Source organism: Entelurus aequoreus, linkage group LG25, assembly GCF_033978785.1.
Source record: "Entelurus aequoreus isolate RoL-2023_Sb linkage group LG25, RoL_Eaeq_v1.1, whole genome shotgun sequence".
Classification (NCBI taxonomy): Eukaryota; Metazoa; Chordata; class Actinopteri; order Syngnathiformes; family Syngnathidae; genus Entelurus; species Entelurus aequoreus.
In genome coordinates, this window is record NC_084755.1 from 26627283 (window position 1) to 26641218 (window position 13936).

Consider the following 13936-nt stretch of genomic DNA (forward strand, 5'->3'; position numbering starts at 1 on the left):
ATGAATTTTTGGTGAACAGGTTGGTGCTGAAAACAATGTTTTGTTGTATTTGTGCAGTGACAATAAAGACCATACCATACCAATGGGGCAGTTAAACAATTAAAATAAATTCCTGTATCCGTAACTTTATACAAATCTTCACCAAAAATCACAAGGCTCCTCTTTTTTGCTGAATTTTGTAAGAATTGGTTTCCTTTTTGTGTGTAATCCAGTTAACTGTATCTGTTGGAATCCATGGAGAAGGACTATCGGGCAGCACCAAAGCTGTTCTGGAAGACCATACGGCACCTCAGGAGGGGGAAGCAGGGAACCATCCAAGCTGTGTACGGCAAGGATGGGACTTGGCTGACTTCAAGTGAGGAAGTCGTAGGGCGTTGGAAAGAGCACTTTGAGGAATTCCTGAACCCAATTACATCAGACACACCCTCCCTGATAGGAGCAGAGCCTGAGGATGATGGGGGATCGACGTCGATCTCTCGGAGTGAAGCCACTGAGGTAGTTAGACAACTCCACAGTGGCAAAGCTCCGGGGGTTGACGAGATCCGTCCAGAAATGCTGAAAGCTCTGGGTGTTGATGGGCTGTCTTGGTTGATACACCTTTTCAACATTGCGTGGAAGTCTGGGACAGTGCCGGGGGAGTGGCAGACTGGGGTGGTGGTTCCCCTTTTCAAAAAGGGGGACCAGAGGGTGTGTGCTAATTACTGGGGTATCACACTACTCAGCCTCCCTGGGAAAGTTTACGCCAAGGTACTGGAAAAGAGGGTCCAGCCAATAGTGAAACCTCAGATTCAAGAGGAGCAGCTCTTTACTCTTGCGGGAATCCTGGAGAAGGCCTGGGAGTATGCCTATCCAGTGTACATGTGCTTTGTGGATTTGGAGAAGGCGTATGACCGGGTCCCTCGGGAGATCTTGTGGGAGGTGCTGAGGGACTACGGAGTGAGGGGAACCCTGCTGAGGGCCATCCAATCTCTGTACAACCAAAGCGAGAGTTGTGTCCGGGTGCTTGGATGTAAGTCGGATCCGTTTCCGGTGGGGGTTGGTCTCCACCAGGGCTGCGCTCTGTCACCTATCCTGTTTGTGATTTTCATGGACAAGATTTCTAGGCGGCGTCGTGGCCATGGCGGAGAGGGTATACGTCTCGGGGGGCTAAAGGTTGCGTCACTGCTGTTTGCAGATGATGTGGTCCCGATGGCACCTTCGGTTCGTGACCTTCAGCTCTCACTGGATCGGTTCGCAGCCGAGTGTTCAGCGGCTGGAATGAGGATCAGCATCTCCAAATCTGAGGCCATGGTTCTCAGCAGGAAACCGATGGATTGTACAGTCCAGGTAGAGGCCGAGACTCTGTCCCAGGTGGAGGAGTTTAAGTATCTTGGGGTCTTGTTCACGAGTGAGGGAAAGATGGAGAAGGAAACCAGCCGGAGAATCGGAGCAGCTGGGGCAGTATTGCAGTCTCTCTGCCGCACTGTGGTGATGAAACGGGAGCTGAGCCAGAAGGCAACGCTCTCGGTCTACCAAGCTATCTACATTCCTACTCTCACCTATGGTCATGAAGTGTGGGTCATGACCGAAAGTATAAGATCGCGGATACAAGCGGCCGAATTGAGTTTCCTCAGAAGGGTGGCTGGCATCTCCCTTAGAGATAGGGTGAGAAGTTCAGTCACCCGAGAGAGACTCGGAGTAGAGCCGCTGCTCCTTCGCTTGGAAAGGAGCCAGCTTAGGTGGTTCGGGCATCTCGTGCGGATGCCTCACGAGCGTCTCCCTAGGGAGGTCCTCGTTGCACGTCCCACTGGGAGGAGACCCCGCGGCAGGCCAAGGACCAGATGGGGGAATTACATCTCCTCTATGGCCTGGGAACGCTTCGGGATTCCCCAGGAGGAAGTCGCTAATGTTGCTCTGGAGAGGGAAGTCTGGGGGTCTCTGCTGGAGCTGTTGTACCCGCGACCCGATTCCGGATAAGCGGTTGAAGATGGATGGATGGATGGATGTTGGACTATACTTTGTCAATATGAAATAGCTGGAGTCAAGCCTGGGTTAGAGCTTGATGGTGACACCTTGTGGCCTGTACCATTGGGGCCAAGCCAGGCACAGCTCGAAGAGGTTTGTGGATCCACATACCCATTGACTCACCACCCAGGCTAAAGGGGTCGGGTACAATGTGAGCAGGGTGGTGGTTGAAGGCGGACACCTCGATGGTCTTATTCTCAGTGTGCGCTACAGGGCGCTCCGACCAGGGACTTCAATGGTAATGTCTGCAACAACAAAACCTGGAAGGTCGTAATTTGGAGGAACGGCATGGCCCGTGTTTTGAAATAGAGTATTAATTGTTTGTGACAGACTCCCGCTGTTCTGCGGGTTCCAAGGACCATCAAGGAATGACATGTTGCGGCAGGTTTAGACTTCTTTATTTTGCAATAAACCTTTGTCGTCGGTCGGGTTGCTTTTCAGCTCCGCCTCCACCTGCTCGCTCTGCCGTTCGCTTTTCAGCGTCACGGTGTCGTCGTCTTCCTTGCGCTCTCCTTCTCTTTCGCTCTGCATCCGCCTCTTGTTGTGTCTGTCTTCTTTCTCCGTCTCTCTCCCCGACGTTTACGTCCGCCGCCCTTTTATACGGTGCGAGAGGATAATTACATTGTCCCCAGCTGCGCGATCCACGCACCTTATAGTGATTGCGGCGTCTCTCCCGGCGCGCCCCGCCTCGCTGCTCGCTCGCCGTCCACGCCTCCTCGCCGCCATCTTGGGGTGGGCTCCGGTGTGCCCTGCCTCCAATAACAATGTGGAGAGGCGGAGCCGGCAGTGCACATTGTTATTGGGCTTTTTGTGATTGTCCATAACTAACACCCTGTTCGAGCATAAGGGAGTCCATATGTGCACTTGACACCAAGACCCCAAGGCCGCAGTTCGATGATAACTTTGTGGTTGCGTTGTCACTGGACATATCATTTGAAAACCTGGGTGAAGAGAGGTTCAGAGCTGTCAGTTGATCAAACCCTCTTGGTGAGCTGGCTGCGAAGGTGGGGGAGGATGCCGATCAGGTATGGCAGGTATTGTCACTTAAATCATGTCAGTGGCGGCCAATCGGAGCCGTTGCAACAAGGTCGTCTTGTTCATTGGTGGAGCGAGGGATGTGGTCATGATAGAGAAGCAGTCCTATCGGGTTTTAGGACTGTGGAGCCCTTAAAGGCAGCGGATGGGTACCGGCAGGCCAAGTGGAAGGTGGCTTTGGCAGTGATGCGCACCTTGCATCTGTGTTTCTTTGCAGCTTTGAGCGGTGGCAGGGTGTGGGTGACTGGAGCCGATCCTTGATCTCTGACCAATCGCAACTGAGTAGGCCTACTCTAGTGCATCCTTGGTAGAATATGTACATTTTAAATGTGAAAAAAGTCTTAACTAGTAAATTATATGATCATTAAAAATGCTCGTCTTTGATTGTCTTACAGAGAGAAGGGATTACCGTGTTGTCAGGTCCATTTGTTCCTCTCCCCACTGCGATGACGTGAGTCTCCTTATCTCCACGCTCTCTGGCGGCGCAGCCTGGACCGGCTTCAAACCTCTCCAGCAGAGCCTCAACCGGGTGGCGCGCTCCAACTCGAGCCAAAGAGCATCGCGTCTCCTTAGCCCGCGCTGTGGGGGCGACAAGAGAAACCGCCACAGAAGCAGCTGGAAACATTCGGTTTTATTGTCTACGAGACGTTTTTAGAGTCAAGGTAAGCAGAGACGGAGCGTCATACCTGCCTGTTTCCTCCAGAGAAGCAGACCCAAAACAATCCATCTTATCCCTGACAGCGAAGGCATCGTGAGGAACGGTTCTGTAGCGGACTTAATGTGATGGAGCTGCCTGCAACATCCTTTTGAAGAGCAACATGCACCATTTTTATTATAAGAATACTCAGATGGGCCTGCTGAGAATGGGAGTAGTGAAATGATTCCCTTATATTAGCATGCTAAATTTAGCATACTAATGTATTTTTTTTTTTGCTAATTTTGTATGTTCAAACCTAAAAATCCTTAATTTTGATACTTGGCACCATCTTGAAAGTATGCTAGCGTCTCTTATATTAGCATGCTGATGTTAGCATGCAAAAATTTTATGCTTCAACGTAAAAGTGACACCCGGTGCTGTCGAGCAAGTATGCTAATAGTTAACATGCGTTTGCATACTTGGGAGAATTTTAGCATGCTAACATATTTTGCTAGTTTCTCTTACATCAGCATGCTAACATTAGTGTGCTAACATTTTATGCTAACTAGGTCGAAATAATTTGATAAAAAAGTCATAATTGTTTGCTAAAAAAATTAAATGATGAGGTATAAAGTCAAAATTATGACATTATATCCTGATTTTGAGATAAAAACTCAAAATTACGAGATAAAAGGTAAAGAAAATCAGATAAAAGGTCGAAATTGAGATAAAACATGTCATGATTATGAGATAAAATATCGAAATGATAAAATACAAAGACAAAATTATTACATAAAAATCACGATTATGAAATAAAAAGTCAAAATTATGAGATAAAGGTTAAACAAATCCGATGTCCAATTATGAAATATAAAGGTCGACATAACTTGATAAAAAAAAGTCAGAATTATTTGATACAGAGTCAACATTACTCTTGAACGCATCATAATTAAATTATCCCCTCAACTCCCCCCAAAATGGATTAACTCGCTGGAATAAAAAAGACAATATAACATACACCCATAAACGTGGACGCATGTGAAAAAGTGCAATATATTTATCCGTACAGTAATCTATTTATTTATTTAAATATATTTATATATATTTATTTATTTTATATATATATTTATATATTATTTATATATATTTATTTATTTATATATGCACCTTATTGCTTTTTTATCCTGCACTACCATGAGCTTATGTAACGAAATGTCGTTCTTATCTGTGCTGTTAAGTTCAAATTTGAATGACAATAAAAAGGAAGTCTAGTCTAGTCTATTATGAGGTATAAAGTCAAAATGATGACATACAAAATCATAATTATGAGATAAAAAGTTGAAGTTCTTCGTTAAAAGGTAAACAAAATAGATACAATGTCGAAATAACAAGTCATAATTATTTGACAGTCAAAATCATAATGTATAAAGTCAAAATGATGACATAAAACATCATGAATATGAGATGAAAAGTCGAAATTATGAGACAAAAGTAAAAAAAAAAGCAGATAAAAGGTCAAAATTATGAGATTAAAACATCATGAATGTGATATAAAATGTTTCAATTAAAATGAAATAAAAATTTTAAATGATAAGATATGAAATAAAAAATCATAAGATAAAAAAAAATCATAATTATGAGATAAAAGTTCAAAAAATTCAAATAGGTCAAAAATAATTGGATAAAAAATACATAATTATTTGATAAAAAGTCGAAATGATAAGGTATCAAGTCAAAATTATGACATTAAAAATCATGATTATAAGATCAAAAATCTATAGCTTAGACTGCACTTTACCTGCAGTCTGTGCGCTCTGGGGTCCAGATCAACAGCTGCTTGCCTCACTTGAGGATTGTGACTAATGGGCAGAATTCCCTTCCAAAAATGCAGTTAACATTTATTTTATTTCCATGTATAAAGTATAACTTAGTACACACTAAAGATGGAGCAAACACAACACCATGGAAATGAAGCTTATAGCTAATAAAAACACAAACATGAGGCGAGTATAAAAAAAAAATGAATCACATTATTTACTTATCCAGAGCGAATCAAAATCCTCCTGAGATCCACCGTCCTTTGTATTTAACAAATGTCCACTGCAGAGGACGCTGTGTGTTCTCTGGCTATAATGACAAATTACCTGACGATGAATAGACGCTTCATGTTCATTTACTTGATCAAAAGCAGCACTCACCTGGGACACAGCTCATCCAGCGGCTGCTTCAGGCGATCTTTGCAAAGATTGTACGAGCAGCTTGATTCCCCCCCGCCCACTTCCTAAACACACACACACGCACTCACACACACCCTCCAAATCCTGCAGCGCCGACAACACTCACCTGCGGGCCGCTTCAAGGCCGCTTTGCAGCCCAGGTGCAACTTGTGTGAACTATTTGTGAGCGAGGGAGGAGGACACTCTGTGCAGAGCAAAGTTGTGATGAAGGTCATTGATCAGAAGGCCAAGGGCGGTCCTGGGAGCTTGATGCAGCTCATTTTTGAAGTCATTTTACCGCAGTGTTCTGAAAATTACTTTTAAAAAGTAATTCATTATAGTTACTCGTTACTATACCCAACAAGTAATTGAATTACTAACGGAATTACTCTTAAATAAATGTAACTAGATGAGGCAATTCCTGAAGGAATTGCGTGTGAATGCTCCAATGCTGAAGTTGCAGTGGAATGCTGACAGAATGTAGCATGAATGTAAGAATAGTTTGAATGTTGACGAAAACGGAAATTGGTTTGAAACTTGGGAAAGTTTTAGTTGGATGAGTGGAATGTGTGGAAGGTGGAATGGTTTGAATAGGTTGAAAAATGTGGGAATTGTGCAACTTGGAAAAATGTCCCATTCAGTTCAATGGGAACTTCCTGGAAATTTGGGAATTTGGGGAAAAGCGGGATTTTTTTTGAAAATGATTAATAGCACAAATGTCCTGAGTGAGCAGAATTGGTTGGTGTTGGAATTGTTTAAATCGGTCAGAAAATGTTGAAGTAGTAACAGTTTTTTATTGAAAAAGGGTATTACGGAATTGTGGGAAAACCGGGAATTTTTCAAGTTCTTAAACCTACTTGGTTTTTTGTCCTGACTAAGAGGAATGTTTTGACAGTGGAACGGTTGAAATGGGTTGAAAAATGTGAAAAGAGTCATCGCACTAAAAAAGGTTGGAAATAAGGTTAGAAGAAAAAAACAGGAATTCCTGGAAATATGTTGAAAGGGAATAATGATTGAATTTCCAGGATGAATTGAATGTGTTGAAGTTGTAATGGTTTGAATCGGTTGAAAATGTGGAAAAATTCATTTTGAATGGGGAAAATGTCCCTAAAAACTGAGAATTCTAGGAAACCCGGGATTTTTTTTTAAATTGTTGAAAGGGAGCACATAATTCCTGAACAGTATTTTGAAGTTGGAATGGTTTGAATCGGATAAAAAAATGTGGGAGTTTTGGAACTTTGAAGAATGTCCCATTCTTTTCAATGGGAATTTCATGGAAATTTAAGAATTCCGGGAAAAGAGGGTATTTTTTTTTTAAAATGGTAAAAAACTTGAATTTTCTGAATGGTCGGTGTTGGAATTTTTTAAAACGTTTGAGAAATGTTGAAGTAGTAACATTTATAATTGAGATATAATATTACAAAATTCCTGGAATTTCGGGAAAACAGGAATTTTTCCTGTTCAAAAAACAACTTTGTTTTTTGTCCTGATTAAGAGGAATGTTTTGACGGTGGAACGGTTTGCAGTGGGTTGGAAAATGTGGAAGGAGTAGTCGCCAGAAAAAGGGGTGAAAAAAGGGTTTGAAAAAACGGGATTTGTGGGAATTCCTGGAATTTTATGAACTTGGAAAAATGATAGTTTGAATGTCCAAGAGAAGTAGAATGTGTTGAAGGTAGAATGGTTTGGATAGGTTGAAAAATGTGGGAATTGTGCAACTTGAAAAAATGTCCCATTCATTTCAATAAGAACTTTCTGGAAATTTGGGAATTTGGGGAAAAGTGGGATTTTTTTTTTAATGATTAGGAGCATGAATTTCCTGAGTGAGCTGAATTGGTGGTTGTTGGAGTTGTTTAAATTGGTCAAGAAATGTTGAAGTAGTAACAGTTTTTTAATTGAAAAATGGTATTACGGAATTTCGGGAAAACCGGGAATTTTTGAAGTTCTTAAACCAACTTGGTTTTTTGTCCTGAATAAGAGGAATGTTTTAACAGTGGAACGGTTGAAATGGGTTGAAAATAGGAAAGGAGATCGCACTAAAAAAGGTTGGAAATAGGGTTAGAAAAAAAAACAGGAATTCCAGAAAAAATTTTGAACGTTGAAAAATGGTTGCTTGAATTTCCAGGATGAATTGAATGTTGAAGGTGGAATGGTTTGAATCGGGTGAAAAATGTGGGAATTGTGGAAGTTTGAAAAATGGATCGTTCATTTTGAATGGGGAAAATGTCCGTAAAAACTGGGAATTCTAGGAAACCCAGGATTTTTTTAAAAATAATTGTTGAAAGAGAGCAAATAATTCCTGAACAGGCAGAATATTTTGAAGTTGGAATGGTTTGAATTGGATGAAAAAATGTGGGAGTTGTGGAACTTTGAAGAATGTCCCATTCTTTTCAATGGGAATTTCACGGAAATTTAGGAATTTCGGGAAAAGAAGGAATTTTTTTGAAAATGGTAAAAACTTGAATTTTCTGAATGAGTTGAAATGATTGGTGTTGTAAATGTTGAAGTAGTACCATTTTTAATTGAGATATAGTATTACAGAATTCCTGCAATTTCGGGAAAACCGGGAATTTTTGCTGTCCAAAAAACAACTTCGGTTTTTTGTCCTGATTAAGAGGAATGTTTTGACGGTGGAATCGTTGAAGTGGGTTGAAAAATGTGGAAGGAGTAGTCGCCAGAAAAAAGGGGTGAAAAAAGGGTTTGAAAAAAAAACGGGAATTCTGGGAATTCCTGGAATTTTATGAACTTGGAAAAATAATAGTTTGAATGTCCAGGATGGTGGAATGTGTTGAAGGTGGAATGGTTTGAAAAATGTGGGAATTGTGCAACTTGGAAAAATGTCCCATTGATTCCAATAAGAACTTTCTGGAAATTTGGGAATTTTGGGAAAAGTGGGATTTTTAAAAAAATGATTAGGAGCATGAATGTCCTGAGTGAGCTGAATTGGTGGGTGTTGGAATTGTTTAAATCGGTCAAGAAATGTTGAAGTAGTACAGTTTTTTAATTGAAAAATGGTATTACGGAATTTCGGGAAAACCGGGAATTTTTCAAGTTCCTTAACCAACTTGTTTTTTTGTCCTGACTAAGAAGAATGTTTTGACAGTGGAACGGTTGAAATGGGTTGAAAATATGAAAGGAGTCATGCACTAAAAAGGTTGGAAAGGAGGTTAGAAAAAAAACCAGGAATTCCTGGAAATTTGTTGAACGTGGAATAATAGTTGTTCAAATTTCCAGGATGAATTGAATGTGTTGAAGGTGGAATGGTTTGAATCGGTTGAAAAATGGATCGTTCATTTTGAATGGGGAAAATGTCCGTAAAAACTGGGAATTCTAGGAAATCCGGGATTTTAAAAAAAATAATTGTTGATGTAGAGCACACAATTCCTGAACGTTTTGAAGTTGGAACGGTTTGAATCAGATGAAAATTGTGGGAGTTGTGGAACTTTGAAAAATGTCCCATTCTTTTCAATGGGAATTTCATGGAAATTTAGGAATTTCGGGAAAAGAGGGAATTTTTTGGAAAATGGTAAAAAACGTGAATTTTCAGAATGAGTTGAAATCGTCTGTGTTTTATTTTTTCAAAAGGATCGAGAAATGTTGAAGTAGTAACATTTTTAATTGAGATGTAGTATTACAGAATTCCTGGAATTTAGGGAAAACCAGGAATTTTTGCTGTCCAAACAACAGCTTTGGTTTTTTGTCCTGATTAAGAGGAATGTTTTGACGGTGCAACGGTTGAAGTGGGTTGGAAAAATGTGGAAAGAGTAGTTGCCACAAAAAAAGGTGAAAAAAGGGTTTTGTAAAACGGGAGATCCTGGAATTTTTTTGAACTTGGAAAAATAATAGTTTGAATTTTCAGGATGAGTGGAATGTGTTGAGGTGGAATGGTTTGAATTGGTGGAAAAATGGGGAAATGGTGGAAGTTTGGGAAAAAAATGGCCAATTCATTTTGAATGGGAACAATTTCCCGGAAAACCTGGAATTCTGGGAAATCTGGGAATCTTTGGAATTTGTCAAGGGAAAGCCCGCGATTTCTGAATAAGCTGAACAGTTTCAAGTTGGACCGGTTTGAATCAGGTGAAAAATGTGGATGGTAGAGCGCGCCAAAATCTGGAGAATAATAATAATAATAAATAGATGAATTTTGGTGTAGAAAACCGTGCGTGAATGTTTTGGAGCATTCACACAATTAAGTCATTGATACGTTACTTTAAAAAAACATCTGGCATTAGCAGTTGATAGAGTGCAGTGTGAGTGTGTCTTTGCGGGGCCTGTTGCCGAGTGACGAGTGACGTCATCGAGGGTTTCAATGGAGCTGAGTTTTTTAGCTTTAGCTCTTTTGAATCTTTTACCTCTGATTCATAAAGAGATTGAATGTGCTTCCAAGGCTGTCATGTCTTCTTGTCAACAAACGGGGTATTGTTTGGATAGCAGGTTTGTCACTTCATTCATTGATTTGTTGTTCATTATTCCCATGGTGTACGTTGTTGTTGTCTGCTGTGTCACAGTGTGATGGTGCCTCTTCCTATTTGATATCAACTTAAAGGCCTACTGAAATTAATTTATTTTATTTAAACAGGGATAGCAGATCCATTCTATGTGTCACCCTTGATCATTTCGTGATATTTTTGTGAAAGGATTTAGTATAGAACGACGATAAAGTTCGCAACTTTTGGTCGCTGATAAAAAAAAGCCTTGCCTGTACCGGAAGTAGCGTGACGTGGCAGGTTGAAAGGCTCCTCACATTTCCCTATTGTTTTCAATGCAGCGAGAGCGATTCGGACCGAGAAAGCGACGATTACCCCATTAATTTGAGCGAGGATGAAAGATTTGTGGATGAGGAACAATAGAGTGAAGGACTAAAGTGCAGTGCAGCGCGTATCTTTTTTCGCTCTGACCGTAACTTAGGTACAAGCTGGCTCATTTGGATTCCACACTTTCTCCTTTTTCTATTGTGGATCACGGATTTGTATTTTAAACCACCTCGGATACTATATCCTCTTGAAAATGAGAGTCGAGAACGCGAAATGGACATTCACAGTGACTTTTATCTCCACGACAATACATCGGCAAAACACTTTAGCTACGTAGCTAACGTGATAGCATCGTGCTTAACTGCATATACAAACAAAATAAATAAGCCCCTGACTGGAAGGATAGACAGAAAATCAACAATATTATTAAACCATGGACCTGTAACTACACGGTTAATACTTTCCAGCCTGGCGAAGGTTAACAATGCTGTTGCTAACGACGCCATAGAAGCTAACTTAGCCACCGGACCTCACAGAGCTATGCTAAAAACATTAGCTATCCACCTACGCCAGCCAGCCCTCATCTGCTCATCAACACCCGTGCTCACCTGCGTGCCAGCGATCGACGGAAGGACTTCACCCGATCATCCGTGCGGTCGGCGGCTAGCGCCGGCTAGCGAGTCTGCTATCCAAGTCAAAGTCCTCCTGGTTGTGTTGCTACAGCCAGCCGCTAATACACTGATCCCACCTACAACTTTCTTCTTTGCAGTCTTCATTGTTCATTAAACAAATTGCAAAAGATTCACCAACACAGATGTCCAGAATACTGTGGAATTTTGAGATGAAAACAGAGCTTTTTTGTATTGGATTCAATGGCGTCCGAATACTTCCGTTTCAATGATTGACGTCACGCGCATACGTCATCATCCAAAGACGTTTTCAACCGGAAGTTTAGCGGGAAATTTAAAATTGCACTTTATAAGTTAACCCCGCCGTATTGGCATATGTTGCAATGTTAAGATTTCATCATTGATATATAAACTATCAGACTGTGTGGTCGGTAGTAGTGGCTTTCAGTAGGCCTTTAATTTTAGTGCGATACTGCTTGTTGTTTACACGAGTAAAAAGATATCTCCTGCATTGAGCTTGCTGCACTAATAATGCTGTCTTGTTGTTGATTTAAATAAAACCACAATAAAAGTAGCTTGCCACGTTACATCAAGCTATCGCTAACGGCGTTGTAACGGACCTAAAAGTAATTAATCAGATTACTCGTTACTAGTAAAAGTTCAATAAACCATTATGAACACTGTTTTTAAGTCGATGGCTAATTTTAAAATGTAGTCAAAGAAAGCATTTGTGAAGACTGGCTTTACTGTCACAGTGGCGCATTTGGGTGTGAACCCTGGGTGCGGAGACGGTAGGCGAGGTCGAGGTAAGACAGTTATTTAATTTGGGCACCAGGAAGTAGAAAATGATACAGCCCGTTGTACGAACAGAACACAAGATTATGGTAGATAATAGTGTTGTCCCGATACCAAAATGTATCTCGATACTTTTCTAAAAAAAAAAAAAAGGGGGCCACAAAAAATTGCATTATAGGCTTTATTTAAACAAAAAATCTTAGGGGGCATTAAACATATGTTTCTTATTGCAAGTTTGTCCTTAAATAAAATAGTGAACATACTAAACAACTTGTCTTTTATTAGTAAGTAAACAAAGACTGCTAATTAGTCTGCTGACGTATGCAGTAACATATTGTGTCATTTATCATTCTATTATTTTGTCAACATTATTAAGGACAAGCTGTAAAAATGGATTATTAATTTACTTGTTAATTTACTGTTAATATCTGCTTACTTTCTCTCTCAACATGTTCTATCTACACTTCTGTTAAAATGTAATAACCACTTATTCTTGTTGTTTGGATGCTTTACATTAGTTTTGGATGATACCACAAATGTAGGTATCGATCCGATACCAAGTAGTTACAGGATCATTCATTGGTCATATTCAAAGTCCTCATGTGTCCAGGGACATATTTCCTGAGTTTATAAACATAATTACATTTTAAAAAAACGAAAAAAGATTTTGTGGCGCTAAAAAATATTGATGTAATCATAGTGTAGATTAACTGCGATCAAAGTATTGGACAGGACGTCAGAAATGTGTAAATAAAGTTGTACTTTATATAACAAAAAAATGGGCATACAAAACGGTACAAATCGATCCTTTTATCTTGTTATCTGTCGTTCATTCATTCACCCGTAGGCTCGTAATGCTCAATCTCAACAACCACAATGCACCTGCTCCCGGTCTTTTTTTACATCCGGTTTGCCCAATGAATTGTGGAACATGCAGTATTTTAGTTAACCCTTTGTTAGGCTATGAAGTAGAAAACAACTCAATTCAGTGTCAGTGTTTCTCAAATAATCAATATCAAATACATGTAAAAATCAAATCAATTCCCTTTTAACTCTTTAACTGTAAATAATAATAGATTAATTGATCAGCAATTAAATCAAGTATGCAAATTATGAATGATCATCACACATGAACTGTATAACCCAGGGGTGGGCAATTAATTTTTTACCGGGGGCCGCATGAGCAACCCCTAGCACTGCTGGAGGGCCACATCGACAATATTTCAGTTAAATTTTGCTCAATATTATTTTTGATATACCGTAAAATAATTAATAATAATAATAATAATAATTCCATTTAACCTAACTTAACTTTATACCAAAGCAGATTGCTTTTGATGGTTTTATTTAAACTCTTAATCCTTAAATATTTATATTAGGCTATGTGAAATTGAAATAAGAAAACAAAAACAATCATTGAATCACTGCAATTTATTTTTAACTTGTTCACACTTTAACTTTGTTCCACAAACAAGGAAAAACAACGAACAACTTAACAAGTTTATAGAAATACTGCAATACAACAAACAATAACTTGTTATGTTTTCCACCTCATTTGACCTCTTCAGTGCGAATAATCCAGTCTGTTCTGGCCTTGAACAACGACATTGAAATCTGGCTGAATGTCTGAGGTGGCTATGCGAAGGACAGCTGAGAGGTGCTCATCAGTGATAGAGGATCTGTGTTTGGATTTGTTGAACTTCATCACAGAAAATGTCTGTTTTGATTGATTGATTGATTGAGACTTTTATTAGTAGGTTGCACAGTGAAGTACATATTCCGTACAATTGACCACTAAATGGTAACACCCGAATAAGTTTTTCAACTTGTTTAAGTCGGGGTCAGATATACAGATATATACTATCATAT

At 39.9% G+C, this 13936-nt stretch overlaps 1 protein-coding gene across 1 annotated transcript in view; it reads right to left on the reverse strand.

The window, feature by feature from the left end:
* engl (endoglin, like) overlaps nucleotides 1–13936 on the reverse strand; it is a 48607-nt gene that overhangs the window by 24236 nt on the left and 10435 nt on the right. The window contains exons 2-3 of the mRNA XM_062036233.1: nucleotides 3726–3842; nucleotides 3449–3654 (exon numbers count right to left, since the gene is read on the reverse strand). Of these exons, the coding sequence (XP_061892217.1) occupies nucleotides 3449–3654; nucleotides 3726–3842 (323 nt within the window). The remainder of the gene's footprint in view (nucleotides 1–3448; nucleotides 3655–3725; nucleotides 3843–13936) is intronic.